The following is a 25,980-nucleotide window of genomic DNA, read 5'->3' as shown; positions in this document are numbered from 1 at the left end:
ACTCTGCCTTCATAATTTTGAGACAAAAACTGAATTGATTGCTTTTTTACAATGATTTCAGATAATTGAAAAAAAAAGAAAGATTTGCTGTGGCTATTTATGTTTAAATCAATATGATTTAAGGAATACTTTTATGGCCTGCAACTTAAAGCGATTGCTTGAATAACATTATGTTTGCCTTGTATAAATCTTCAAGAGTTGTTCCATTCGCTGTACTGGGAACAATTATCTTTTGGAAGATTATTTTATCGCTTGAGCTATTCTTGTTTTACCTGCCCAGTGGAATGTAAGCACAGAGTTAACAGAAATAATTGCTAATGGTATTTTTTCTGATGCGTCAAAACTATTTGTAGTTTATTTCTCTTTGTGGAGGACTGTCTTTTACAGATATTTTAGGGTCTATTTTAAGCAGGAATATTTGGGAGTTGGCTTTGTCTTAGGGTTTTATGGCTTGGATCTCTGAATATTTCGGGTTTTTTTTTATTTTTTTGGGGAACTGGTATTACGAATTATTGAGATTTGAATAGTTTGAGTGCAGAGATTTTCCCTCTTGATTTTATGCCCTTCCCGAACTGCCTCTATCTCTCTTTATGCTTCTTGTGATTCTTACCATGTTTTTCCTTTATTTTCTCTCTCTTCTCTGTTCTATATTTGAAACTAAGCTGTAAATATGCATTTGATTAACCTTTTATAAAAACTTTTTTGTGAATGCTTATCTTGTATATTGTGCACATTCAGCATGTGATTTAAGGCTTCTTACTTATACATCTGATTAATGTGGAAAATTTATTGTATTTTGCAAATTTTTTGTATGTGCAGGTTGATATTTCTAAAGTTCTTTGCTTCAATTTTAGGTGGCTACCGCAATTTCATAGTATGAAAATTTCTCACCAATCTTATATAAGTTGGTTTTTTTGCTTTTGAACCAATCTAACCTGAGTATCTTGGCTGAAATGATTTGTGTTAGGAAAACAATGCCACTCAAGCCTTCAACACTCAAGCATTTTTGAAGAAGCGATCTCGGTCAACCAATCAGCCACCAGAGCCTATGGTGATGCTATGCCTACTTGCTTACTTATCTTTCATAAATGAATTTGTTCGTGATGATTTAGTTGTGAAGTTTATTGTAATAGAAATGTTTTGTTTGCCAATTTAAAAAGCATGTTCCCTTCTTTTTACTTCATTATTCTACACTGGTAGTACAATTATCATTTTGGGATTCTGGAAACAAAGTTAATGCTCTTGATGTACAATAGTTTTGAGAAGTTTGCTTACTTAGGGTTCAAAAAGGGTAGGTTAGACATTTGGATTTTAAGATTATAGATGGGACATAAAATAATTGTTAACACTTTGTTTATGAAGAAATTCAAGAGACTTTTATTTATGAATTCTAAAGAAACTTTCCAGAGTACAAGAGTATATATATAGCTAAAACATCAAATCTGGCAAATCTCATGATATCCTAGGGATAATAACAAATCACCTAAAAATCCTTTAACAATAAATGGAAACTACCAAGTAGGAATTGGTGAAGGAACCAAATCCCTTTTATTTAGGAAACAACCAAAATACTAAATGAATGACACCTAATCAAATCTGGTTAGGAATCGGTTTTCCACACTGCCCCTTAAGTTGGGTGGTAGATATCAATTATACCTAACTTGGACTTCAAATTCTTGAAATTGCCACGATGAAGAGCTTTGGTGAGGATGTCGGTTGTTTAATGTTTTGTTGGAGTATAGACCAGTTTGACTACGTCATTTTCAATATTTTCTTTGATGAAGTGGCGATCAATCTCTACATGTTTTGTTCGATCATGATGAACAGGGTTCTTGGCAATGTTAATAGCTGCATTATTATCACAAAACAGTTTCATTGAATTCCCAACTGACTTCTTCAGTTCTTGTAACATTCTCTCAAGCCAAATTCCTTCCCAAATCCCATGAGACATAGCCCTAAATTCAGTTTCAGCACTACTTTGAGCTACCACTACTTGTTTCTTGCTCCTCTAGGTGACCAAGTTGCCCTATACCCTGTAGTTGACTTTCAGTATGTCATAGAATCAACTCAATCTGCATCTGAGAAAATCTCCACATCTCTATTTAGTGTTTTTCTGAAGTGCAACTTTTTGCCCGGATTTCTGGAGCTTACACACCTTGCCGATGTTGTCCTGGTTGTCAAACCTTAGAGGAATCTTCATTTTGACCTCTTCCACTAGATCACCATTCAAAAATGTATTTTTGATTTCGAGTTGGTGAGGAGGCCAATCTAGGTTTGTAGCAAGTGATAGTAACACATGGACAGAATTCAATTTTGCTATAGGAGTAAACGTCTCCTCATAATCAATCTCGTAAGATTGAGTGAACCCCTTAGCCATAAGACGAACTTTGAATCTATTCACACTTCCGTTTGTATTATGTTTAATAGTAAAAATACACTTACATCCCATGGGCTCTTTCCTCTAGAAGATCAGTAATTTTCCTTGTGCCATTCTTTTCTAGTGCTTGTATTTCTTCTATTACTGTAGCCTTCCACTTTGGTTGGTCAAGCGCTTCTTGGATGGTGTTCGGTATATGAGCGCTTCTTGGATGGTGTTCGGTATATGAACATCAATTAATGATGTAACCAGTGCTTGGTAAATAGGAAACAACCCTTCATAGGAAACAAAGTTACTAATAGGGTGCTGAGTACATGATCTCACACTTTTTCTTGGATGGTGTTTGGTATATGAACATCAATTAATGATGTAACCAGTGCTCGGTAAATAGGAAACAACCCTTCATAGGAAACAAAGTTACTAATAGGGTGCTGAGTACATGAATCATTAGAGATTGGTTCACCTATATTAATTTCAAAAGTCTTTGGATTTGGTTCAGAATCTTGGTTCTGTGTTGGAGATATACAGCTCTCTATCTCCTTTTGAGATTTCGGTCTCGTTAAGTATACAATCATTTCCTTAGCTTTTGTTTCTTGCATGATTTCAAGAGATTTTGGAGACTCAAGATGACTAGTTGACTCAGAAGAAGAAGAATTATTTGGAATGGGAATTTGAATTGGCAGACAAGTACAGGAAGGATAAGATGATGGCTCAATCTCCCAAAGTTGATATTCCCTAGAACTCTCCCGTTGAATATCGGCTTTGGGATAGAATGGCTTATTCTCAAAGAAGGTGACATCCATAAGGAAATGATTTGTACATGAGGGTAGGTTTTGAGAAGTGTTTGACAGGGGGTTTGGAGTTTTAGTACTTGAGAAGGCATCCTATTGATAAGAAAGACTATTGTCAGGATTGCCTCTCCCTAGAAATGTTTCGAGACATGAGAGGCTCGCATTTTAGATCTTGCAACTTCTATTAGGCGTCTGTTCTTTCGCTCAGCAACTTTGTTTTGTTAAGGAGTTTCAATATATCAGCTCTGATGAATGATTCCTTGATCTAACAAGTAAGATGCAAGAATTGAGTGATAGTATTGCTGTCCATTATCTGTTTTGAGCACTTGAATTTTTGCTTGAAATTGAGTTTGCACCATCTTGTTAAAATTTTGAAATATTGAAATAGCCTTTGACTTGTCTTTCATGCGAAATAGCCATGTAACTCTGGTATGATCATCAATTAAGGTAACAAACCATCTAGAGCTTGTAATATTGTTAACCCTTGATGGTCCTTAAACATCACTATGGATCATAGCAAAAGGATTAGTTGATTTGTATGGTTGACTTGGATATGAATTGCGACTGTGTTTGGAAAACTAACAAATTTCACATCGATAAAACTAGGAACCTTTATTGAATAAATTAGGGAACAACTTTTTGAGGAACAAGAAATTTGGATGTCCTAAACGATAATGCCATAACGTGATTGTATTTTCTTTACTCTTACTACAAGATGAAATCGAACAAGCACTCTTACATGATTGTCTCTTAGATTCTTCATATCTAAGGAGATAGAGTCTAGCACATATCTTAGCATTGCCAATCTTTTTCCTCGAATCGAAGCCCTGAAATTCACACATGTTAGAAAGAAATATAGTAACATAATTAAGATCTCTCGTAATTTTACTAATAGACAGAAGGTTGCAATCTAAATTAGGGACATGAAGAATAGAGTCAAGTGTTATGTCCTTTGAAATACTGATTGAACTTGTCCCGACTACTCGGGAGAGTGACCCATCTGCTATTCGAACTCTAAGGTTTTCAAAACATGGGGTGTATTCATAGAACAACTATGCATACCAATCATGTAGTCTGATGCGCCTGAATAAAAAATTCAAGATCTTGATTTTCCACTTTGCACAAGTAGAACATTGAGAGAGTTACCTTTTTGTGCAACAAACGCTGTGCTTACAATTGACACAGTGTTCTAAAGAGATTGTTGAACAATTTTGTGAAGGAGTTCCAATTGCTCTTTACTGAACGGGCTGGATTTTGGGGGTGTTGGAGTTGTCTCAGTGGGGGCAGAATTTTCATGACTCTCAATTTCGAGTAGAACATGGTTTGTAGTTAGCAGGTTTCTCATGGATTTGCCAATAAATTTCCCGTGTCTTGTGTTCTGACAGTGGTCACACCAAGGTCTATTATCTTTCTTCTGTCGATTTTCCCTACCTTGGTAGGATTTTGGTCCTCGTGCAGCAAAGGCTGAATTTTCTGTTTCTTGTGGATTGTATGATGTCTCTAGCATTACTTTCCTTTTACTCTCTTCTCGGCAGACCTCAGAGAAAACTTCTCGAATGCTAGGTAATGGCTTGATGCTAAGAATTTTCCCACGAACATCATCACGGCTCTTGTTTAGACCAAGTAGAAAGTTATAAACTTGGTCCTTCTTCACTATTTTTTGATGTTGTTGGCTATCGTCAGGGCACTTCCATGCTATTTCTTCAAAGATATCTAATTGCTCCCAATAACGAGTTAAGGAATTAAAATATTCCATGATAGAGGAGTTTCCTTGCCGCAAGTCATGTAGAGTGGTTTTGATCTCGAATATTGCAAACATATTGTCTACGTTGGAGTAGGTTTCTTCTACAACATCCCAAATCTCTTTGGCAGTTTTTTAGTACATGAAATTCTCACCAATCTCGTTGGTCATAGAATTGATCAACCATGACATTACCTTGCTATTCTCCAACTTCTAGGGTTGGTACTTCGGGTCATTCTTGTTGGGTGAAACAGCTATTCCCGTGAGATAATCCTCCTTTTTTCACAAACAAATAGCATCACTAATTGAGACCATTGGATGAAGTTTTGTCCATTGAGCTTGTCATCAGTGATAGGCAAAATAGGGGGCTCGGACACATCTGTACTGCTGGCCATGGCGTAGATAGAAAGAAAGAAAAAAAAAATATATATATATATATATATATAGGTTTTGATGATTCAAGATGAATGCTTTGATACCATGAAGAAATTCATGAGAATTTTATTTGTGAATTCTTAAGAAATATTCTAGAGTACAAGAGTATATATATGGCTAAAACATCAAATCTGGCAAATCCCATGATGTCCTAGAGATAATAACAAATCACTTAAAAATCCTCTAACAAGAAATGGAAACTACCAAGTAGGAATTTGGTCAATGAACCAAATCCCTTTTATTTAGGAAACAACTAAAATACTAAATGAATGACAACTAATCAAATCTGGCTAGGAATCGGTTTTCCACATTTTACAATTAGGGTTTCATTAAATTGAGATTAGATCTCAATAGAGGGCTAGAATTGAGGGGTGCTTTATTGGAATTTTCGGGCAGCAGCACTAGAAGCAAGTTTATGGGTGCTGTTACTATGCTGTCTTGAGTAACTTGAGAACAGTGTAGCTATAGAGGAGGAGAAAAAGAACACTCAATACTTTTAGGCTTCCATGCCTCAACAAACCAAAACATGAATGCTACATAGGTATTTATTAAGACTTTTTTTTTTTTTAAATAAAATCCTAAATTTCTGGTACTGAAATTAAAACGATGAAAATAACCAATTTCTTCTTCTATGGATGCATTAGCTCATTTGTGAATTAAGAATCTTCATTTTTAGTTTTATCAAAATTTTCTCATCTTTGTTTGTTATTGTTGTCTTTTTTTCTTTTGGGGCAGATATCACAGTTTCTAGATTCTCACGGTTTTTTGGATTATCTGGAGAGAGTTATAGGTTCTGACGAACACAATAATAATCTTCTTGACAAATTACAAGATGCCATAGGAAGAGGACAGAATCCTCTTTCCATTCTTCCTTCATTATTGGTGGAGCCCGAGATCATAACAGTATCAGATCCAGATGTTGGAGTATCAGGTAACTCGTATGAATCTTTGTCAAAATTCTAGATTCATTTAGATCAATCTTATTTGAAGGGTCAAACACATGTGAGATAAATAAAAAACCATTTTTGATGTTTTTGTTTCTTCAGGATCAGGTGCCAAATATAGCTATGACAGGTTCCCTTCAAATGTTAGGACAGAAGAGCAAGAAGAAAAGAGAAAGCAGATTCTTGCTGCAACAACTGGGGCTTTTGAATACTCAGGAAGGCAAGCTCCAAGGTATATTATAAGTTAAGGTCTTTTGTGTGCTTGCTCATTCTTTTTAAGCTTGTTTCTAAGAAGTTCATCCTTGCTTTTCCAGCTCACCTTCCGTAAGTTCGTTGGAGAGGGCTGTAAGTTCTTTTCACTATGAGTCTGATGTTCGGTATTTTCAGCATCAAGATTAGAACTGCTGTAAATGAATTTAACTATCATTGTTTTACAGGCAGAAAGAGAACGCATGGTTTTGGACATAAAAGTTAAGTTGCAAGTAAGTTCATGAGCTTTTTTCTTTTCAATTTGTACTCTTTTAGGGAGTTCTTTTATACATTTTGTTTTCAACTTTTTAGTTTGATTTCATGTCTATGATTGATATTTGAGGTGTGAAATAGCCTTTTGTTTGATTTGATTGCTTCTACGCTATTGTGTCTTTGTTGACATGAGAGTCAACTGGAGGATTTGCTTGTATATGTAGGAGATACACCAGTTGTCATTCCAATATGAATCTGAAAGTAGAAAAATTATTGTTTTTTTTTTCATTAATTTGTATTATTTCTTAGACAAGATAAGATCTTGGTTGGTTTCACAATGTCACCCTTATGCCAAAATTGTATACTGGTATTTTATTATTGTGTCTTTATTGTTATGACAGCCAGTAGGAGAGTTTTCTTTGTATGTGTTGTAGAGAAACAGGTTGTTCTTAAATATGAACTGCATAGAGGAAAAATATTGGTTGTCTTTTTCTTTCATTAATCTGCTTTTTTTTTTTTTTTTTGAAACAGCACAAGGAAAAAGATATTTTGTTTGGTTTCATAATGTCAAGCTGATATACTTAAGTTCTTATGGTCTTTTTGTCATTTTCTCTCATATTTTGCATCTTGTGCTTTTCTTCTTTTAACAGGGATTATGGCTACGCCTTCTGAAATTGGGAGCAACAGATGATCCACTTTCATCATTTGAATATGGCACGATCCTGGGTATGTTCCCAGAAGAGCTCATCTCTAATTGGTATTTTAGGCAGACATCTTAGGTCTAGTTGAAAATTTTATCTGCTTCTTTGTTCATAGATATTTGTAAATTAACAATAACATATGCTTTGGTTTTGCAGCTTTGATTGAGTCTGATGCAGAGGGAATTGGTGGTAGTGGTTTTGTTGAGTGTATAAGGGAGCACATAAATTCAGTACGTATAGCTATTAGAAGCATACCCTGTTAACTGTTACAGTTCACTAGTAACTTTATACTGGATTTCATTCTCAGGGATGGCATGGTCAATTGACTGAAGAACAGTTCATAGCAGTGAAAGAATTGGTATGTTGATGCAAATTGTTGCTGTTCTTGGGGTTTTAATAGTGGATATAATTATTCAGGTTTCACCAGTTTTCTGGGATGTTTTTCCATTTCCAGTATGTAATGGTTTCAGAATTTGATTAATTTACAAATCATTAATATAAAAATATTTATATATTTTTGCTAATGAAATAAATTGTTTGCTAACTTCCTGTAAGCTGTTTCTTTTTACTTTATGCTTTGACGTGTTTTATGTTTGATATTTATCCAATAATAGTTGTTTTTTTTTTTCAATTATCTTGTTTCTCCTTTCCCCAAATACATTAATGCACAAATTCAGCTCAAAACAGCTATTAGTCGTGCAACCTCTCGAAATGATGTTTCAACAATTAGAGATGCTCTGGAAGTGTCTGCTGAGATGCATAAGAAAGATGCTAATAATGTTCCAGACTATGTCCAGCGTCATCTTATTTCTCTGTCTATATGGGAGGAATTACGGTATGCATTATTGGGTACTACTTCAAGTTTTATGGTTATTTTTTCTTTATGCCAGTAGGACTTTTCTATAAATTGAAAGTTAAATCAGTTGTGCTTTATGCAAGATCTACTTTTAGAAGTAGCATATTATTTGCTTCTTCTGCAATTCAAATTATTATTTGTAGAAATTTGATTCTCCTACATTAGTGCAAATATGATTCTCCTACATTAGTACAACTTGATTTCTTAATTTATTTTGGGAGCATTTTTCATTTACTCTTCTGATTTAGTCAACTGTTCTAATTGCCAAGTTTTTGGGGATTTGTTTTTATTTTAGAATAGAATAATTTCCTTTTATTATTTTTTGTTTTGTGTTTCTTATAAGTTGTTTCCTAATAAGGAACTTCATTGTTCCTATTTATTTAGATGTACTGCTTCATTGTAGATAAGAAAAAGAAGAAATAAGGACAATTATTCTTTTAAGTTTTCTTCGTGGTATCAAAGTAAGTCGGCCTAAACCATTAGACTGTAGCCACACGAGTTTCCGTTATGGCTAGCTGGAATGAGAACTCTTTTTCTGCAAAGGTATGGCATGAGGAAAGTCACAAAAAGGTGATGCTCCAACAAACCCTTCAAAACAAGTCTGCAATCTTTGGAACTAGTTTACTAGCAAAAAAAGGTAATTTCCTAAACCCCTTAAGCATTCAACGGGGAAATACGCAATCTTGGATTGTTGATTCAGGAGCATCAGATCACATGACTAGAGATGCATCCTTGTTCAACACATATAGGCCTTGCTATATGCATCCTTATTCAACACATATAGGCCTTGCTATGATAGTTTTGCTGTAAAAGTTGTTGATGGCTCTCTCTCAAAGGTGGCAAGAACAGGTTCTATTGTAGTTTTGAAAGACATAACACTCAACTCTGTCTTCCATGTCCCTAATTTAAGTTGTAACATACTTTCTATCAGTAAGCTTACGAAGGGTAGATGTTGTGTCACTAAATTTTTTCCTAACTTGTGTGAATTTTAGAAATTGGACTCAGGGAGGATTATTGGTAGTGCTAGGATGTGTGCAAGGCTCTACCTTTTTCAAGATGATGCACTTGAGAGACCATAAAACTCTTGAACAGCCTTAGCCTCTAGTACTAGTAAGGATGACCTTATCATGTTATGGCATTATAGATTAGGACATCCAAATATTTCATACCTAAAAAGGCTATTTCCCTCGTTATTCAATAACATCTCTAAGGATTTTCAGTGTGAAATTTGTCAACATTCGAAGTACACTCGAAATATCTACCCTAGTCTTTCCTATAAATCAACTCAGCCTTTCTTAATGATTCACAGTGACATTTGGGGACCGTCAAGAGTTAACAATATCATGGGTTCTAGGTGGTTTGTTACATTCATTGATGATCATACTTGACTCACTTAGGTATTCCTTATGAAAGAAAAATCCGAGATTAGCCAAATCTTTCAAAACTTCAATAGCATGGTACAAACCTAATTCCAAGTCCTTAAAACTGACAATGGAAGGGAATACTTTAACTTTTTTCTTGGCCCTTACCTCACCAATCATGGCATTATCCATCAAAGCTCTTGTGTTGACACTCCACAGCAAAATGGGTTTGTCAAACGCAGAAAACAAACATTTGATAGAATTGATTAGATCCCTCTTGTTGACATTCAATGTGCCTAAATATTTTTAGGGAGAAGCTGTCCTCACTACAACTTATTTGGTTAACCAAATGCCGTCTCGAGTTATTGGCTTTAAAACACCTTGTCAAATTTTTCTTGCTTCCTACCCACAAACTCGATTGATCTTTTCCATTCCTGTCAAACTCTTTGGTTGCATTGCCTTTGTTCATATTAGCCAACAATATCGTAGCAAGCTTGATTCCAAAGCCTTAAAATGCATCTTCCTTGGTTATTCCCCAAACCAAAAGGGCTATAGGTGTTACTCAACCATCACAAAAAAATTCTATAGCTCTATGGATGTCACCTTCTTTGAGAATCTTTCATACTACAACAAGAATGATATTCAGGGGGGGAATGCTACTCAGGAATATCAATTCTTAGCTGTTGACTTGTCAATTTCCCAACCAACCCCTTCAAAACCAGATTCCCAACCTGCCCCTTCAAAACTAGAATCTCAAGTAGCCCCTTCAAACTAGATTCTCAACCTAGCCAACCTATCAGCCATTCAGATTCCGAAACCTAACCTGTTTGGACACCTCTTGATTCTTCAAACCCTAAGGTTGTGCATGAAAAAACAAAAGAATTGATAGTCTATTCAAGCAAGCAAAAACCACAAGTAGAAGTGGACAACTGTACATAGCTCAGTATTAAAAATTAACCTGATCCGAGTCTCCAAGAACCTGAAACTAACACAAGTAATGTCTTTATTGAATTTGAAACTGAAGCTTGTGAGCTAGCTGGTGACCTTGACAATCCTATTGCATTAAGAAAAGGTGTGAGATCATGCACTCTGTAACCTATCTGCAAGTACATCTCATATGACAGAAGGTTAAATCCAAACTTTCGAGTTTTTACTACTAATCTTGGCAATGTGCAAATTCCAAAAAATATTTAGACAGCCTTCAATGAACTAGATTTGAAGGTAGTAGTTCTTGAAGAAATCAAGGCACTAGAGAAAAGTGGGACATGGGAATTTTAGATTTGCCCAAAGGGAAAAACCCGGTTGGATGTAAGTGGATCTTTACAATAAAGCACAATGTAGATGGAAGTATAAATAGGTCCAAAGCTAGACTTGTTGCAAAGGGGTTCACTCAATCCTATCGGATAGACTATGAGGAGACATTTGCTTCAGTAGCCAAACTCAATTCAATTAGAGTTCTATTGTCACTAGCAGCCAACTTGGATTGGCCTCTCCACCAACTTAATATCAAGAATGCATTCTTAAATGGTGACTTGGAGGAAGAGGTCTCATGGAAATTCCCCTTGGTTTTGAAAGGCAAGACAACATGTACAAAGTGTGCAAACTCCGAAAATCTTTGTATGGACTTAAACAGTCTTCTCGGGCTTGGTTTGAACAGTTGACCAAGGCAATGAAGAGGTATAGATTCCTTCAATGTCAATCTGACCATACTATGTTTGTTAAGTTCACGAATGAAGGAAAAATAGTTATTCTTATTGTTTATATGGATGATATCATAATCACTGGAGACCACAAGGAAGGAATAGATGATTTGAAGAAACTCCTTGCAAAAGAGTTTGAAATGAAAGACTTGGGGTTCCTTAAATATTTCCTTGGGATGGAAGTGGCTTGGTCTAAGAATGGAATATTAGTGTCTCAGTGTAAGTATGTACTTGATCTACTCAAAGAAACTGGCACGATTGGATGCAAACCTATCGATACACCCATGGACTCAACTAATAAAATTGGAAGTGAAAAAGGGTGATACCAAAGACTAGTTGGGAAGCATATTTACCTCTCCTACACGTGACCTGATATCGGATTTGCAGTAGGGATGGTGAGTAGATACATGAATAATCCAAACAAGGAGCATTTTAAGGCTATTCATCGCATCCTACAGTACTTAAAAAAGAGTCTTGGTGAAGGTCTATATTTTAAGAAGTCAATGGATAGGACAGTCGAGTTGTACACAGATGTTGACTTGGCTGGATCAGAACAGATAAAAGGTCCACTATTGGATATTGCACTTATGTTTGGAGCAATTTGGTCACTTAGAGAAGTAAAAAGTAAGCTGTTGTAGCTAGGAGTAGTGTTGAGGCTGAGTTTAGAGCAATGTCCCATGGTATTTGTGAAGCAATTTGGCTGATGAGGTTACTTGGAGAATTAAAAGTTCAGACTGTGTCATCTATGACACTGTTTTGTGACAATAAGGCTACTATAAGTATTGCCAAAAAGCCTGTTTATCATGATAGGACCAAGCACATAGAGCTGGACTGACATTTCATAAAGGAAAAGATAGAGAATGGGTTGGTTAAACTCGCCTATATCCCTACAAGTTCACAAATTGCAGATATTTTGACTAAAGCTCTTCCTGGAAGCATTTTTTATGGATTGAAATCCAAGCTGAGTATGATTAACATTCATAACCCAGCTTGAGGGGTAGTGTAGAAATTTGATTCTCCTACATTAGTGCAAATCTGATTCTCTTACATTAGTGCAGCTTGATTTCTAAGTTTATTTTGGGAATATTTTTCATTTACTCTTCTGATTTAGTCAACTATTCTAATTGTCAAGTTTTTAGGGATTTATTTCTATTTTAGAATAGAATAATTTCCTTCTTTTTATTTTTTTTTGTTTTCTGTTTCATGTAAGTTGTTTCCTAATAAGGAACTTCACTGTTCCTACTTATTTAGATGTACTCTTTCATTGTAGATAGAATAAGAAGAATAAGGACAATTATTCTTTAAGTTTTCTTCATTATTTCTTCCTTCAATTGCCTCAGAGAACTCTGGTTAGCCGTTAGTGTTCTGTACTAAAAAATTGAAATCTTAGAAAGCTAATGCAAGATTGTTTCAGGTTTTGGGAAGGATATTTTGACTATCTTATGGAGCAGTCTTCCAACAAGTAAGTTGATAAATTTAATATTTTTAAAATGTAATTTCTGAAATATTATTTGTTAGCTTGTTATCATTTGCATGAAATATAGTTATCTATAGTTATCTTCTAATCTTTTTGATACTATTATCTATTTTTATAGTAGTAATCTGTTTTGAACTTTGGCTGCTCATGGAACTGGGTATTCTTTAGGATGAGGTTTTTTGGCTGAAAGCATGTGGAATCATTTTTTTGCATTGCAACTGTTGTTGAGGGTTTTACAGAGTGTCCTTTTAGTTCTTTTTTCTGCTGGATTTCAACTTATTTTGCATGTTGTTCAATTCAATGGTTTTTTCAACCACTTCACAATATATCAGCTCTATAATTGCTACTTGATTTGAGATAATCACACCAGTAGCTAAGAATTCTGGTGTTTTTTGTTGGTTGGAGCCTGCTGAGTCTCTGCTCATTGTTGAGATTTGGCTGGATGAATCTGCCTACCCTAATATTTGGTAAATCTATTGGGATGCATTCTAGTAAGTCTAAGTCTCTAGCCTGCATTTGTCCAGTTTATTTCTCAATGCAAACCCCAATGAATGATAGGGTTTCAAAGGGGAAAGGATGCTCGAAGAAAAATGCAGACAAATTCCCTTGGTGGAGCAGAGCAAAATTGGTATAGCCTACAAATGAGGGAGAAGAACATAGAGATTAAAGAAATAGATTGAAGTATTGTTGCTACTCTATTTGCCTTACTGGATTTCCCTGATTTAAATTACATACGATCTATCATACTTGTGGATTTTCACTGCTGGCATGGAATCTCATGTTGTTAGGAGAAGTCAACACAGTAGCTGCAAATTTGGGTTTAATTCCATTGCATAAATCTTAAAAGTATGATAAGGCAGCCACTAACCTAACAGTAAAACACTATTTCGGATAGGGTTGCTGTGGCCTTACAATTAGTACTTACCCCTTTGCAATCTAATTTAGTCTAAGCCACACAAGCGTATTAAAAAGCTACATGCTATTACCTTTTTTTGAATAAAGTTACATGCTATCACTTGATTCTTTAATATTACCTCCATCCCTTATTGTTTGTTCCCGTTTGGCTTTCACGGAGATCAATAAAAAAGTTGATTTCAGTGTATTTTATTTAAAATTTTAATGTTGTGTTTCAATTGGTTTCACTGTTAGCTATCTGGGCTTTATTATTCTAGGAGACCAGCCATATTATTCTGTTCATTTGGTCTCTGTTGCTCTCGCTTGAGTCTGTTTTCTAGATTTATTTATCTTACATCAGAATCTCATGTCCATGGTTGAGATGGTACCTCTTTCTTGTGCTAAAACAGAATAATGTTCTTCAGTTAGGACTTAATGTCATTAGCTAATGCTATGTAAGGCACTTTTGTTGGTATAATCAAACTACTTCAATTTTTATAGAAAGTAATCATCAAGAATGAGCTGTTCTTTCTATTTCCTTCCATTAGAAAGGAGGAGACCAGCCCCTTTAGTATCTCTATTGCTCAACATCTGTTTTTCCTATATTAGATATTCGAAGGATGGGGTCTGTCTGTACTATCTACTGCCAATTTTTGTCTACGATGCCCCATCTCTTCATGGTTACAGAGGGGAGGGATTTGTGGATTTATAAAAAGGGTGTTGGAATAACCTTTTTTCTAAGAAGAGGTGAAAATTCTTACAAACGAAGAGAAACAGTGCATGACGCATCTCATCGACAAAGATGACCATGGAATAAAACACCTGGGTAAGATGACAAGGACAACTTGGTGTAACATATCCATATGAGAATGACTAGCAGAAAGTATTTTGTATCTGCTTGTTTGGTTCTGAATTTCATGCAATTTCTGTTGTTCCTGAAGATGAGTTTCTGGGTTTTATTCATTATATTTTTTCCTTTTTATTATTGTTCTTTATCCTTCCTAGATTGAGAATTCTAGCCAATATGTTGTCTGTTGTTTTTACATTCAATTTCAATACACCTCTTTATTTCCCAAGCTAATCTGCTAACCCAGTTATTTGAGAATCTATATTAGTTTTCTCAGTTAATAAGAAAGTCTTAAACTTAAAGAGAGAGCAAAAAACAAACGGAGAAAGGGGGGGGGGGGGGGGGTTGGGGGAATGATCTAAGAGTACTGGAAAGTGGATTAATGCTTATCAATTGTGGTTGATTTTTTTCTTTCTTTCAGATCTGCCAATTATGCAACATTGGTTACAGCACAGCTAATTGTATTGGCTTCGCACATGGTAGTTTGTTTTATAATTTTCTATCCTCTTCTGGCAATTATTTGTTTTTTGTTTTCAAATGTCTAAGCATTAATTTTATTTCCTGTTATCTTAAAGGCGGGGCTGGGACTTCCTGATAATGATGCCTGGTACATGATTGAAACAATAGCAGAGAGAAACAATATTGGATATAAGTTGCTCGTAAGTAAATCTTCTACACTGTAGTGTGTTATTATGATTGATGATAAACTACATGGTTGATGGTAGTGTCTTGGCCTTTTTTTTTTCCTGTAACTTCAACAAAATCTGAATGCTTTGGGATTATCTCTGCTGCCTGATTTGATTACTTTTGATGTATTACTTGATCCAATAATCCTGTTTTAAGTTTTTAACTAGTTCTCATGCCATAAATTACCATTCAAGTAACATATATTGGATTTAAAAGTCCAATCTATCTTTTTTGGAGTTTTTGGGGACACAGATAGCATATGAGAAAATGATCTTCTAAGCTATGAAGTTGAGAACAATTATAAACTGCATAAGTTCACTGGGGATTTTTAAATCTAAGAGTTCCCTATATTCCCTTAATTCTATACGTGATAAGGAAAAGAGGAATTGGTGAACAATGTCCCATGCCTTTCCCAGATATAGGTTTATCAATCAGATTAATGGCAGAAGTGGTACTTGAATTTGTAACTTGATGTTTAATTGGGTACCTGAACTGAGCTTTTGTTAGTGTGGGGCTTGAACTATTACATTCTGTTTAATTTGCTAACTTAACTCACACTATTTGTCATGGATGATGGTGTGGTTTTCTATCAATAATATTCGAATACATGTCAATGTGGAAAAAATGTTTGATAACCTGCAATTAAAATGCCAACATTTTAACCTCTCGTTTAAAAAATTATTTGCTTCAGTTTTTTCTTTTTCTTTTTTCTTTTTTCTCTTTATTCTTTCTCCAGGTTTTGTAGAAAATTCATCACTATGTGTACCATACTCTCTGTTCCATTTTTTCCTCTCATCAGCAATGTTCATAGAAAATTTTGGCACGTTTTCCTCTCTCATGCCCTTTTCTTTTCCTCTTTCTTCCTTTCTTTTGCCTTTTTTGGCCCTTTTCTCTTAATTATGGCTCAATGTCTTTCTTCTCTGGAACCACACCCAGTCCTCTGGCTTCAACTATTTTTTACTTTCCTCTATTCTAGTTGCAAAGGCTCCATTAATCTGCTGACAGCTCCTATATCAGACACTGCATTGGCATAGAAGAAAGTGATACTGAACATGGACTTGTGTAGAAAACTTAAAACCATGTTGAACACTACATTAGTAAGCTTGCTCTGATACCATGTTAAGTATCCAACTTAAAACCAATTGGCTGTAAGTGGAGGGATCCAATCTGAATATAGGACTACAAGATATTGAATATTTATTAGATGTGGGATAACACCACTTTAACAAGCCCCCATCACGTGTAGGCGGAGATGGAAAGAGCCTATCACGTGACAGATTTGGAAAGGGCAATGGAAAGAAATCCTAGCTCTGATACCATATAGAAAACTTAAAAAACAATTGTCCTTATTTCTTCTTATTCTATCTAGAATGAAGAAGTATATCTAAATAAATAGGAACAGTAAAGTTCCTTATTAGGAAACAACTTACATGAAACAAAAAATAATAAAAGGAATGAGAATTATTCTATTCTAAATTAGAAACAAATCCCAAAAAACTTGACAATCAGAATAGTTGACTAAATCAGAAGAACAAATGAGAAATATTCCCAAAATAAATTAGGAAATCAAGTTGCTCTAATGTAGGAGAATTAGATCTACACTAATGTAGGATAATCAGATTTCTACTTGTCTAATACATCTTTCTCCTTCATGCAGCCTTGCCCTCTAACTCCTTCATTCCCTCTAAGCTCATTGTAATTTCATTCCTCATTCCTCCAACATGGTGTTCATTTTTTTTTTTTTGGGTTAATTATTGATTTAATTTTGATTTCTATCCAGCACCTTCTTGATTTTCTGTTGATGCTGTTATTTGGGGTTGCAATAGTGTCAGTATATGGACCTTTATTGTCCTTTTTTGGTCTTTTCTTTTAGTTCAGCTTTTTAGGTTTCTGCTTATTGCATAGAACTAGCCTTTTGCACAATCTACAAGTCAGTTCTTTTGCTCAAATCCATCCTTCTTTCTCGTTCGTGTAGTCTCTAATTGTGTTAGTCTAGAGTATTTAGGCGAGCAATTATCTCATAGTACCTATGCTTTCACACAAGCAGACACTAGTTATTGAAATTAATTTCCATGTAATTGACATGCATTGCAATTTAATTTGGTGAAGGACACATCATCACCTTTAACCAATTGTGTCAGTTAAATCAGCTTAATTCTATATTGCATTAAGAAAAATTGCTCAAGTGCCTTATGAATTGTGTATAGCTAGGTACCATTTGAGTGCTGATCCTTTTTTGTCATGTACATTTTGTGAAACCTCGTCACTTCTTTCGTTGCTTAATAGGTATGGTTACATGTAAGTTTCTTTCATCATCCCATTCAAAAGTCATCTTTTTTGAAAGGTAAATTTCAGCATATCTAACTTGGTTTGTGGTAATGGAAATGAATTGGTTTTCCTTCATTTGTTGAGTGGTTTAGTAATTTGATTAGGAAGTAGGAGAAATGTCTCTGGAAGGTTGTGTTTATGAATGGTTATGGAATACTGTCACCATTAAGCTTGCAAGCTCAGCTATGAAGAATAATTTAATCTACTCTGACATTTCGGGAATTTGGTTTTAAATGGAATATTCATTCAAGTCATTCTGTCCTTTTTTGTTTTAACAACTCACACTCTGTCTCTCTCTGGTATGAAGCACTTCATTTATGTTGGAGCTGAAGCTTATGACTAATAATTTGTTCAATATTCCTGATCGGTTTGTCCATGCAACTTTTGCTTTGACCTCATAAATGTAATTACTAAATTGATTGTTTCCCAATATGTTTCAGATAAAACTCAGAGGATTTTTGTCACATATCCAGCAACTTCGTATCAGTTACTGGGGCATCTCATCTGTGAAGTCACAATCACTATTGCCTCCTGGATTGTCATCCCCACGTCCGAAGGATGCTGCAGTTGAGAATCAACAACCTGCAGAGGCTTCTGGTGTTGGAAGGAGCTGGGTGCAGAGCATGTTCAGCAGGGACACAACATCAAGAACAAACTCATTTGCTCGTGTTCGTAAGTGGGCTTCTGATGGTGGTGCTTCAGGTTTATCTTTTGTTAGCATTTAGATGCCCGTAATGTTTTGTATTTTGGTCATGAACCCTATGTTTTCATAGCTCATTATCTTCTAACTGCATCAGAAAATGGGAATGCTCGCAAACAAGAATTGTCTGCAGCAGGTCAGAAGAAAACACAAACAAATGTTCGTATATTGAGGGGCCATAGTGGTGCTGTTACTGCTTTGCATTGTGTAACAAGAAGAGAGGTGTGGGATCTGGTGGGTGATCGTGAAGATGCAGGTTTCTTTATTAGTGGAAGCACTGACCGTTCAGTGAGTTACTACATCGTTAATTTTTTGACGCTCATAATTCATGTGCTACATTGCCTGTTCATTGTTATTAATCTTGTTTTTGCTTTTAAATGGCTGAATTTCTTCTTGAAAGCAACAGGGTGGGGAGTGCCTCCAATTTTTGGGCTTGGTTCTATTGTCTTCTTCTGGGCATTTTGCCTATCTAACGGCTATTTACTGAAAGAAGAACAAAGGATCAAACTTTGGCTGGTTTAGTCTTCAAATCATTAAATATTGTTTGTTCTGGTCTTTGGTTATGTTTCTCAAAGAGTATTTCCATTGTCAATCTCTCACTCTTTCATTGTTCCATTCCTCCCTATCTTTGGATCATGTTCAGATCAAGAGGGACATATAGGTGTTTTTGTGCAGTCATATGGTCTTTTAATTTCTGTAGGGTTTCATCGGTTGGTTTTTAAGCTGAACAAAAACTCACTGGACAAAATTTGGATTCTTGGATCTTCACACTCAATATTAGTCGCTTTTATTGTTTGTAAACTTGATCACATTTACATCCATATGCTGGTAGCTTTTCTCACTTTTAAAGTGTGATTATGACATATGGTCTCTAGTACAGACATGCTTTCGGTATCTGAAATTGTATTCAATAATTCACTATCATTGCTTGTGTAATGGAATTGAACCAATGTGTTTCTTCTGTATCCTCTATAAAATCTTGCTTCATTTATTGGTGCATGTATTTATGATTGCTTATTATTATTCGGTTCAACTGTAACCCTGAAAGATTTAATTCGGCATGCATTAAATTTTTAAGTTCATTGCTTTATTTTGTGAAGTAAATTTCCAGTGGATATGTAAAACTTCCAGGTTAAGATTTGGGATCCTAGTCTACGTGGTTCTGAACTTCGGGCAACTTTGAAAGGACATACAAGGTCTCTGTTATGTAATATTTTAACCTTTTTGTTGGTTGTGCTTCTCATTAAAATGTTCCTTTGTTAAGTTTTCATTCTTGTTCCTGGTTATTTAACATTTTCCACAACTCTTGCTATGCAGAACCATCCGAGCCATTAGCTCTGATAGAGGAAAAGTTGTATCTGGTTCTGATGATCAGTCTGTTATTGTATGGGACAAGCAAACAACCCAGTTGCTGGAGGAGCTAAAGGGTCATGATGCACAGGTTTGCTTGTTCATAATATCCTTGATTGCAAACTGGGCTTAAAACTGGAGTGGCCCTTTTTTATGGAATGTGTAAATGGTGAATACAGCTTTTACTGCACCAGTTGGCATTGTATCAAAGATATATTTGCATATATATAGAATAATGCCAATTATTATCAGCATTATATTAGTCATAATCTAGTAGATCCTAACTTTTTACCTTGATGGTAGTATCAGCAGGTTTTGAGCCAGTCAAGGATTTGCTTTGATATCCAAGAATGTTGTATAAAAGAGTTCAAAATTAGTTATATATTATGTTTAGAAAGAAAACAAGTGCTATTTTTCGTGATAAAGTGGATCTATGATTGTAGCTTTATGAAATGATTTCTGTTTTTGAAATTCACCAATGTGTACAACATTGATCATCATTGACTGTTTCTTTTACAATGCTGGATACAAAAATAGCCAGAATGTAAAAATTCAGAAGGGAAAGGGGGGAGTTAAGGGGTAGGGTTGGTTGGGGAGGAAGATGTTTAGGAAGCATTGAATGGAAAGTAATGCAAGGAAAAGAATGGGTTTTTTGCCCAACTGGATTCAAGCAGAAGACCTTTCCCTGTCACTCTGGTCTTTTACCATCTTTTTCTTTTAAACCAAATCTGTAATTTTATCAATTCTCAGTAAAGTCAGGAATATGAAAACCTGCATGCAAGTATAGACTTGCATATCTGATTATATGCATTCTAGGAAAAATCTGTAATTAGACTCGAAGAAATTTCTCTACAGCCCTATATTTTTTTTACCTTTGTCAGAATTATTTATTATGCTTTTAGGATTATTAATCATGTTCTGAATTATTATCTATTAAATATGATACTTGTTTTCCCTTTAGAGATGTCTTTTCTCTCATGATAAGCAAACTGCTTACCCTATTTATTGGGCTTCTCATTGATAGGGATCATTTCTGTGCAGCCCCTTTTATAAAAAAAGTGCTGCTGAACGTTTTACTCAGTTTCCATCCTTTCAACCTCTTTGGAAAGCTTTTTGTTTTCTTATTTTATGAATTATTATTTTTGTAATTCCTAATTCTAAATTCTTTTTCTTTGATGATGAACTAAAAGAGAAATAATCTCAGCTGTTTGTCCTTTTCTTGAATGTACATGAATTAGATGATTGAATCACAAGATCCCTGTTTTACTGTTACTGTAGGTCAGCTGTGTGCGGATGCTGTCTGGTGAACGTGTCCTAACATCTGCTCATGATGGAACTGTTAAGATGTGGGATGTTCGAACTGATACTTGTGTGGCAACAGTTGGTCGCTGTTCTAGTGCTGTTCTATGTATGGAGTATGATGACTCGACTGGGATCTTGGCTGCTGCTGGCAGAGACGCGTATGTATAAAATTAGATTTATGGCTTGTCACCTTGAAATTCAACTGATGGATCCTTTGCATTGTCAGAGTAGCAAACATCTGGGACATCCGTGCTGGTAGGCAGATGCACAAGCTTCTAGGGCATACAAAGTGGATACGGTTAGCAAAGAAATGCTGAATTTTTTGAATTTTTGGTTCATTAGTGTGTGTGTGTGTGTATGTGAGCCTTGGAAGGAACAGTGCGATCATGTTTCAGTTATGCAGGTCTATTAGAATGGTTGGAGATACTGTGATTACGGGGAGTGATGATTGGACTGCTAGAGTTTGGTCTGTTTCCCGGGGAACATGTGATGCTGTTCTTGCTTGTCATGCTGGCCCGCTGCTTTGTGTTGAGTATTCAGCATCGGACAAAGGAATAATAACTGGTTGGTCCTGCTTCTGTTTATTTTACCGTAACCTTTACATGTTTCATTTTTAAAAATATTAATGATTTGTAGCAACAATTTTATCTCAAGAGCAGGAATATAGTAGTAATACTTTGAAAAACATCCTCTCAGGTTCAATGGATGGGCTGCTCCGATTTTGGGAAAACGAGGAGGGTAAGTGCAGCAATTCAATTCTTAGCATGATTCATGCTTCTCTTAGGAGTGCTTTTATCCAACCTGGTTAAAGCAATTGCTGAAGATTTATTCAGAACTTGTTTGACTCTTCATTGTGCTTGTTGATGACAATCTTTCAATAGTTTTCTCCTCAAGTCATGTTTCACTTTCAATAATGCTACTATTTTATATTTTGTTATGCATGCAGGGGGTATAAAATGCGTGAAGAATGTAACCATTCATAGTGCTGCTATCTTATCTATAAATGCCGGGGAGCAATGGTTAGGAGTTGGAGCAGCTGACAATTCTATGTCTCTCTTCCATCGGCCTCAAGAGAGGCTTGGTAGCTTATCTAACACAGGATCAAAAATGTCTGGGTGGCAACTTTATCGGACCCCACAAAAGACTAGTGCTGTGGTATGCTTATTTTCCCCTTTGCTTGTTTGTTCTTCCTTTCACTTTTTCTCATGCACTTTCTTGTTTATAATTTATTATATTTGCACTTACAAATACACAAAAGAACATTAAAAACGAAAGGAAAATAGCCCTTGATATTTTACCTAATTGGGATCATCCTGATGAGGGTAGGAATGCAACGTGTTGTGTCCTTATGCATTGAAAATTTTGTTACCCTGGTTGCAGCCCTTACTGAAGGCATTTTTTCAGTTTATCTCCTAACTCTGGACTTTCTAACACACAAAAAACCTAACAGCTAAACAAAGGGGGATGAATTATGTTCAAAAAATGGACTTAAGGTTGCATTGGGTGTGTGCATTGGATGATGGATATGATACAATGATATTAAACATGTTGTGGATAATATTCATTTAGAGAGTGGAGTAGGGTTGATGAGATGATTTTTTATCTGCTTTTACCTTATAACACTATCCAGTTGAGTTAGGTGGGATCAAAACAATCCTATCCTTTGCTGATCATACATTGTATTGCTCACTAAAAAACAAAAAACAGCTTCTTCATTCTATGGTCGTATTTTGCCCTTAACATTGGTTTATTTTTAACTGGAGAGATTCTCTCTTGGGTGTTGTACTTTCATGATGGTTTTAGTCAATCTCTCTCTCTCTCTCTCTCTCTCTCTCTTTCTATTTTTAATCTTTTTGGGATAATGTCCTATTTGCCCCTTAACTATTATAGTTTGTTGGATTTGGTGTCTAAACAAAAATAAAAAAAAGTTCTAATGATGTACCTAAACTACATTTCCGTATGTTAATTATTAGCCCCAACCGTTAACACCGTTAACCTTAAATGTTGACGTGACATGAACATACAATAAAATGTTGACATGTGTCAAAAAAGTCCAATTAGCGTCACATCATCAATGTCACATCAGTATTAAAAGAAATTTTTCAAAAGAATCTTAAAAAGATTCTAAAAAATTAAAAAAAAAATCTATAAAACATAAGTTTGTTTTTTTCTTTTTTTTTTAATTCATTTAAAACATTCTCTCTAAAAAAAAACTTCAAACACTTTCAACCCCTAAGAACACTGGCCATTCCCAAACCTAGAAATTAGTGGCTCGCTGCCGTATCAGCTGTTGTCCATCGATGCCTACCACCAATCACTAGTACCAATTTAAGCTCAAATTTCACCTGCCGATTCCGTTTGACCTTCTCTTTCACATTCCAGCCTTAGTTTTTTCAAAAATAACCCCTAGAAACCTAGATCTGACCTCAAAGATTTGGCTTTTTTTTTTTTTTGCTGATTCTCTCTTCTCTTATGGCCCCCATCTTTTACTATGTTGTTTCTCTCCTCAAAGCCCTCCTACTCTCAAAAGATTTAGCTTAAAAACCATCCCAAACACCCAAACCTGAATCTCAATTTCAATGTTAATTTTTTTTTTGTTTGGCTGCTTTTTTGTAGTTCCCCTTTTGTGGATGTGGTTTTTTGGTTTTTTTTTTTTTTTTATAGGTCTGGATGGGGTGTTGATAGAGAGGGGTTGGGGTAGTATTTGTTGACGTTTTGTTTTGGCTGTGAATGGGACTCACGGTCTCGGTGGTTGAGGGCTATCTGGCTCGTATGCGATGGTGGTGAGTATAGGTTCCTGTCTTTGGGTTGTTGGGTTGATTTAGTTGTTGAGAGGGGGTCTCGGCAGGGGTGGTTTTTTGTGGGTGAAGTAGGGTTGTGATAATGGATGGTGATGATCAATTGGCTTGTTTGCTGTTGATTTCATGAAGGTACCAGCTTCGATTTCACAAGGTAGCAGCTTTGAATTCACATGCTTTGACTTTGCTAAAATTTCAGAGTTCTTCCAATTTGGGGTGGATGGTTGCATGGGTATTGAATTTGGGTTGTGCGGTTTAGGGGAGAATTAATTTTTTTTATCAGTTAATTTTTTTTTTTAGAATATATGGCCACATAAGTATGACATGTAAGCAACAACTTAATTTAACATGTCATTTTGTGTCCATATGGCGGCTTTTTATTGGCTAAAATAGCCCAGTCAACAACTCTTTTAATGGAGTTAACTCTTGAACCAAATTGATACACGATTTGAGAGTTTAGGTACTTATATAGCAACATTTTTAGTTTAGGTATCAAATTCAACAAACTATAATAGTTCATGAGCCAAATAGGACATTATTCCGATAATTTTTTATTAAGGGAAATACAGTTAATTTGTTTTTGAGTAATTAAAACTTTGTATCTCTTACTATTATTATCTTTCTTCCTTTTAGTTCGAAATTTGGTTGAACTCTTGACGAAACTATGGAGTGAGAATCATATATGACTTTTAATGCTAGGATATTTTTGTCAATAAAAAGAATCTTAATCGTATCATATAATTAATCTCTTATAAAGTAAACATTATAATAAAATAATTAGTTTAGTTGCATCTTTTTCATTATCCTATGCGGATTGAGCAGCACAATATAGGATGGAAATCATAGTGTCGAATCCTTTACTTTAACTAATCTTATCCAATTCTTTTCATCATCTAGTGTTCAAATACACCATAACTTTGAAGGATGAAGTTTAAATGAATTTCCCTTGTAGAATGATAACACACAAAAAAAAAAAAAAAAGAACTTTTATACCCATAAAATAACCATAAATTAAAATCAACATCTGCAAATTTTCTAATTTCTTTCTTTATCCTTCCTCATTATCATTTGGAGCGTATCACCTAGACAATTCATTGTGACTGGACAATTATAGTCATTAATTGTAAATGACATGCTTCCATTGTCCTTAATAAAAGTCATGTAATAAATGCCCCTGATGTGTTAAAAATTATATTTATTTCATGTGTATGCTTTTTATTGTTGCTTGCTAAGTATATTTTAAGGTAGTTTAATAATTCTGTAAGTCTTCAACCAGAAGTTTTCATTTTCTTTACTTTTAGTGGCTATTAGGTCAAGAACTGTGTTAGTTGAGATTAATGTGTTTTGCTGGTTTTGCTCTGGCATATTTTGTTGGTACCCAGGTGAGATGTGTGGTTTCAGACCTTGAAAGGAAAAGGATATGCAGTGGTGGTCGTAATGGACTTCTTAGGCTATGGGAAGCGACAATCAACATTTAAGTCTCTCACGCTGTGTATTTCTGGCTGCTTGATTATAAGAGGTAACAGAAGCAGAGGCTGTAATGACTATGGTCACCTTTTGCATGGTTTTCTTGGTTGATCTCCTGGCTTGTAGCTATGTAATTTTTAACCATCTGACGAATGGTTTTAGTTTTTATTTTTTATTAAGCCTTGCTGTTTGTTTGGTCTCTGGGAAGTTTTCCCCTGCTTACTTGATTTGTTTGGTTCATCAATATGTAGGAAGGGTCTATGTTCCTGCAGTTTTAATCCTTGCAATGTTTACCAGTTATGCTGTCCATCAAATTATTGGTGTCACATGATGAAACTGTACCTCTACCATTAACAATTCAATTTCATGCACTTTTTTTTCTTTGAATAGTAGCATTGAAAGGAAGGTGCAGTGGTGTGTAATTTATTGAAGAATTTGTTATCCTTAATGGTCACTTGTGTTTGTTATCCAGAATGGTCACTTTTGTTTAGTTTCAGTGGTAGAAGTCCCTCAATCATTTTTTATATACCTCTTTATGTTAGGTTATGTACTCTAAAGATTAATTTTGACCTAAGCTTTTCAGCCTTTGGAACAAAACAAAATAGAATCCAGTTAATGGGGGAAAAAACAGTGAAATTTGTCATCAAACTATGATTTAATTTTGGATTTTACTTAATTTTTTTATTTTTCTTAATTTTTTATTAATATTTAGTTTTATTGACTTTTATATAAATGGTTTTTTTGAAATATTATGTCAACGCC

General features: G+C 35.1%; 1 protein-coding gene across 11 annotated transcripts in view; it reads left to right on the top strand.

Moving 5' to 3' along the window:
- LOC111281733 (DENN domain and WD repeat-containing protein SCD1-like) overlaps window positions 1–25,683 on the top strand; it is a 34,455-nt gene extending 8,772 nt beyond the window's left edge. For 5 of the 11 annotated variants that reach the window (XM_022869388.2, XM_022869371.2, XM_022869405.2 and 2 more), the window contains 23 exons: window positions 820–874; window positions 968–1,051; window positions 6,080–6,275; window positions 6,391–6,520; window positions 6,603–6,633; window positions 6,726–6,770; window positions 7,401–7,476; window positions 7,608–7,681; window positions 7,759–7,809; window positions 8,129–8,286; window positions 12,783–12,830; window positions 15,008–15,065; window positions 15,162–15,245; window positions 18,042–18,303; window positions 18,399–18,589; window positions 19,433–19,497; window positions 19,619–19,742; window positions 20,930–21,111; window positions 21,180–21,251; window positions 21,357–21,517; window positions 21,650–21,691; window positions 21,900–22,108; window positions 25,134–25,683. In XM_022869388.2, the coding sequence (XP_022725123.2) occupies window positions 820–874; window positions 968–1,051; window positions 6,080–6,275; window positions 6,391–6,520; window positions 6,603–6,633; window positions 6,726–6,770; window positions 7,401–7,476; window positions 7,608–7,681; window positions 7,759–7,809; window positions 8,129–8,286; window positions 12,783–12,830; window positions 15,008–15,065; window positions 15,162–15,245; window positions 18,042–18,303; window positions 18,399–18,589; window positions 19,433–19,497; window positions 19,619–19,742; window positions 20,930–21,111; window positions 21,180–21,251; window positions 21,357–21,517; window positions 21,650–21,691; window positions 21,900–22,108; window positions 25,134–25,229 (2,494 nt within the window). In that variant the 3' untranslated portion in view covers window positions 25,230–25,683. Of the gene's footprint in view, window positions 1–819; window positions 875–967; window positions 1,052–6,079; window positions 6,276–6,390; window positions 6,521–6,602; window positions 6,634–6,725; window positions 6,771–7,400; window positions 7,477–7,607; window positions 7,682–7,758; window positions 7,810–8,128; window positions 8,287–12,782; window positions 12,831–15,007; window positions 15,066–15,161; window positions 15,246–18,041; window positions 18,304–18,398; window positions 18,590–19,432; window positions 19,498–19,618; window positions 19,821–20,929; window positions 21,112–21,179; window positions 21,252–21,356; window positions 21,518–21,612; window positions 21,692–21,899; window positions 22,109–25,133 lie in introns of those variants that run through there. The other 6 variants (XM_089746455.1, XM_022869374.2, XM_022869382.2 and 3 more) reach the window with 6 other exon arrangements.
- The last annotated feature ends 297 nt before the right edge of the window (window positions 25,684–25,980 follow it).

This window comes from Durio zibethinus, chromosome 17 (assembly GCF_047325235.1).
Source record: "Durio zibethinus cultivar Kanyao isolate XHJ-2024 chromosome 17, ASM4732523v1, whole genome shotgun sequence".
Lineage (NCBI taxonomy): Eukaryota > Viridiplantae > Streptophyta > Magnoliopsida > Malvales > Malvaceae > Durio > Durio zibethinus.
The sequence above is the reverse complement of the archived record's forward strand: the minus strand, read 5'-3'. Positions and strand labels throughout refer to the sequence as shown.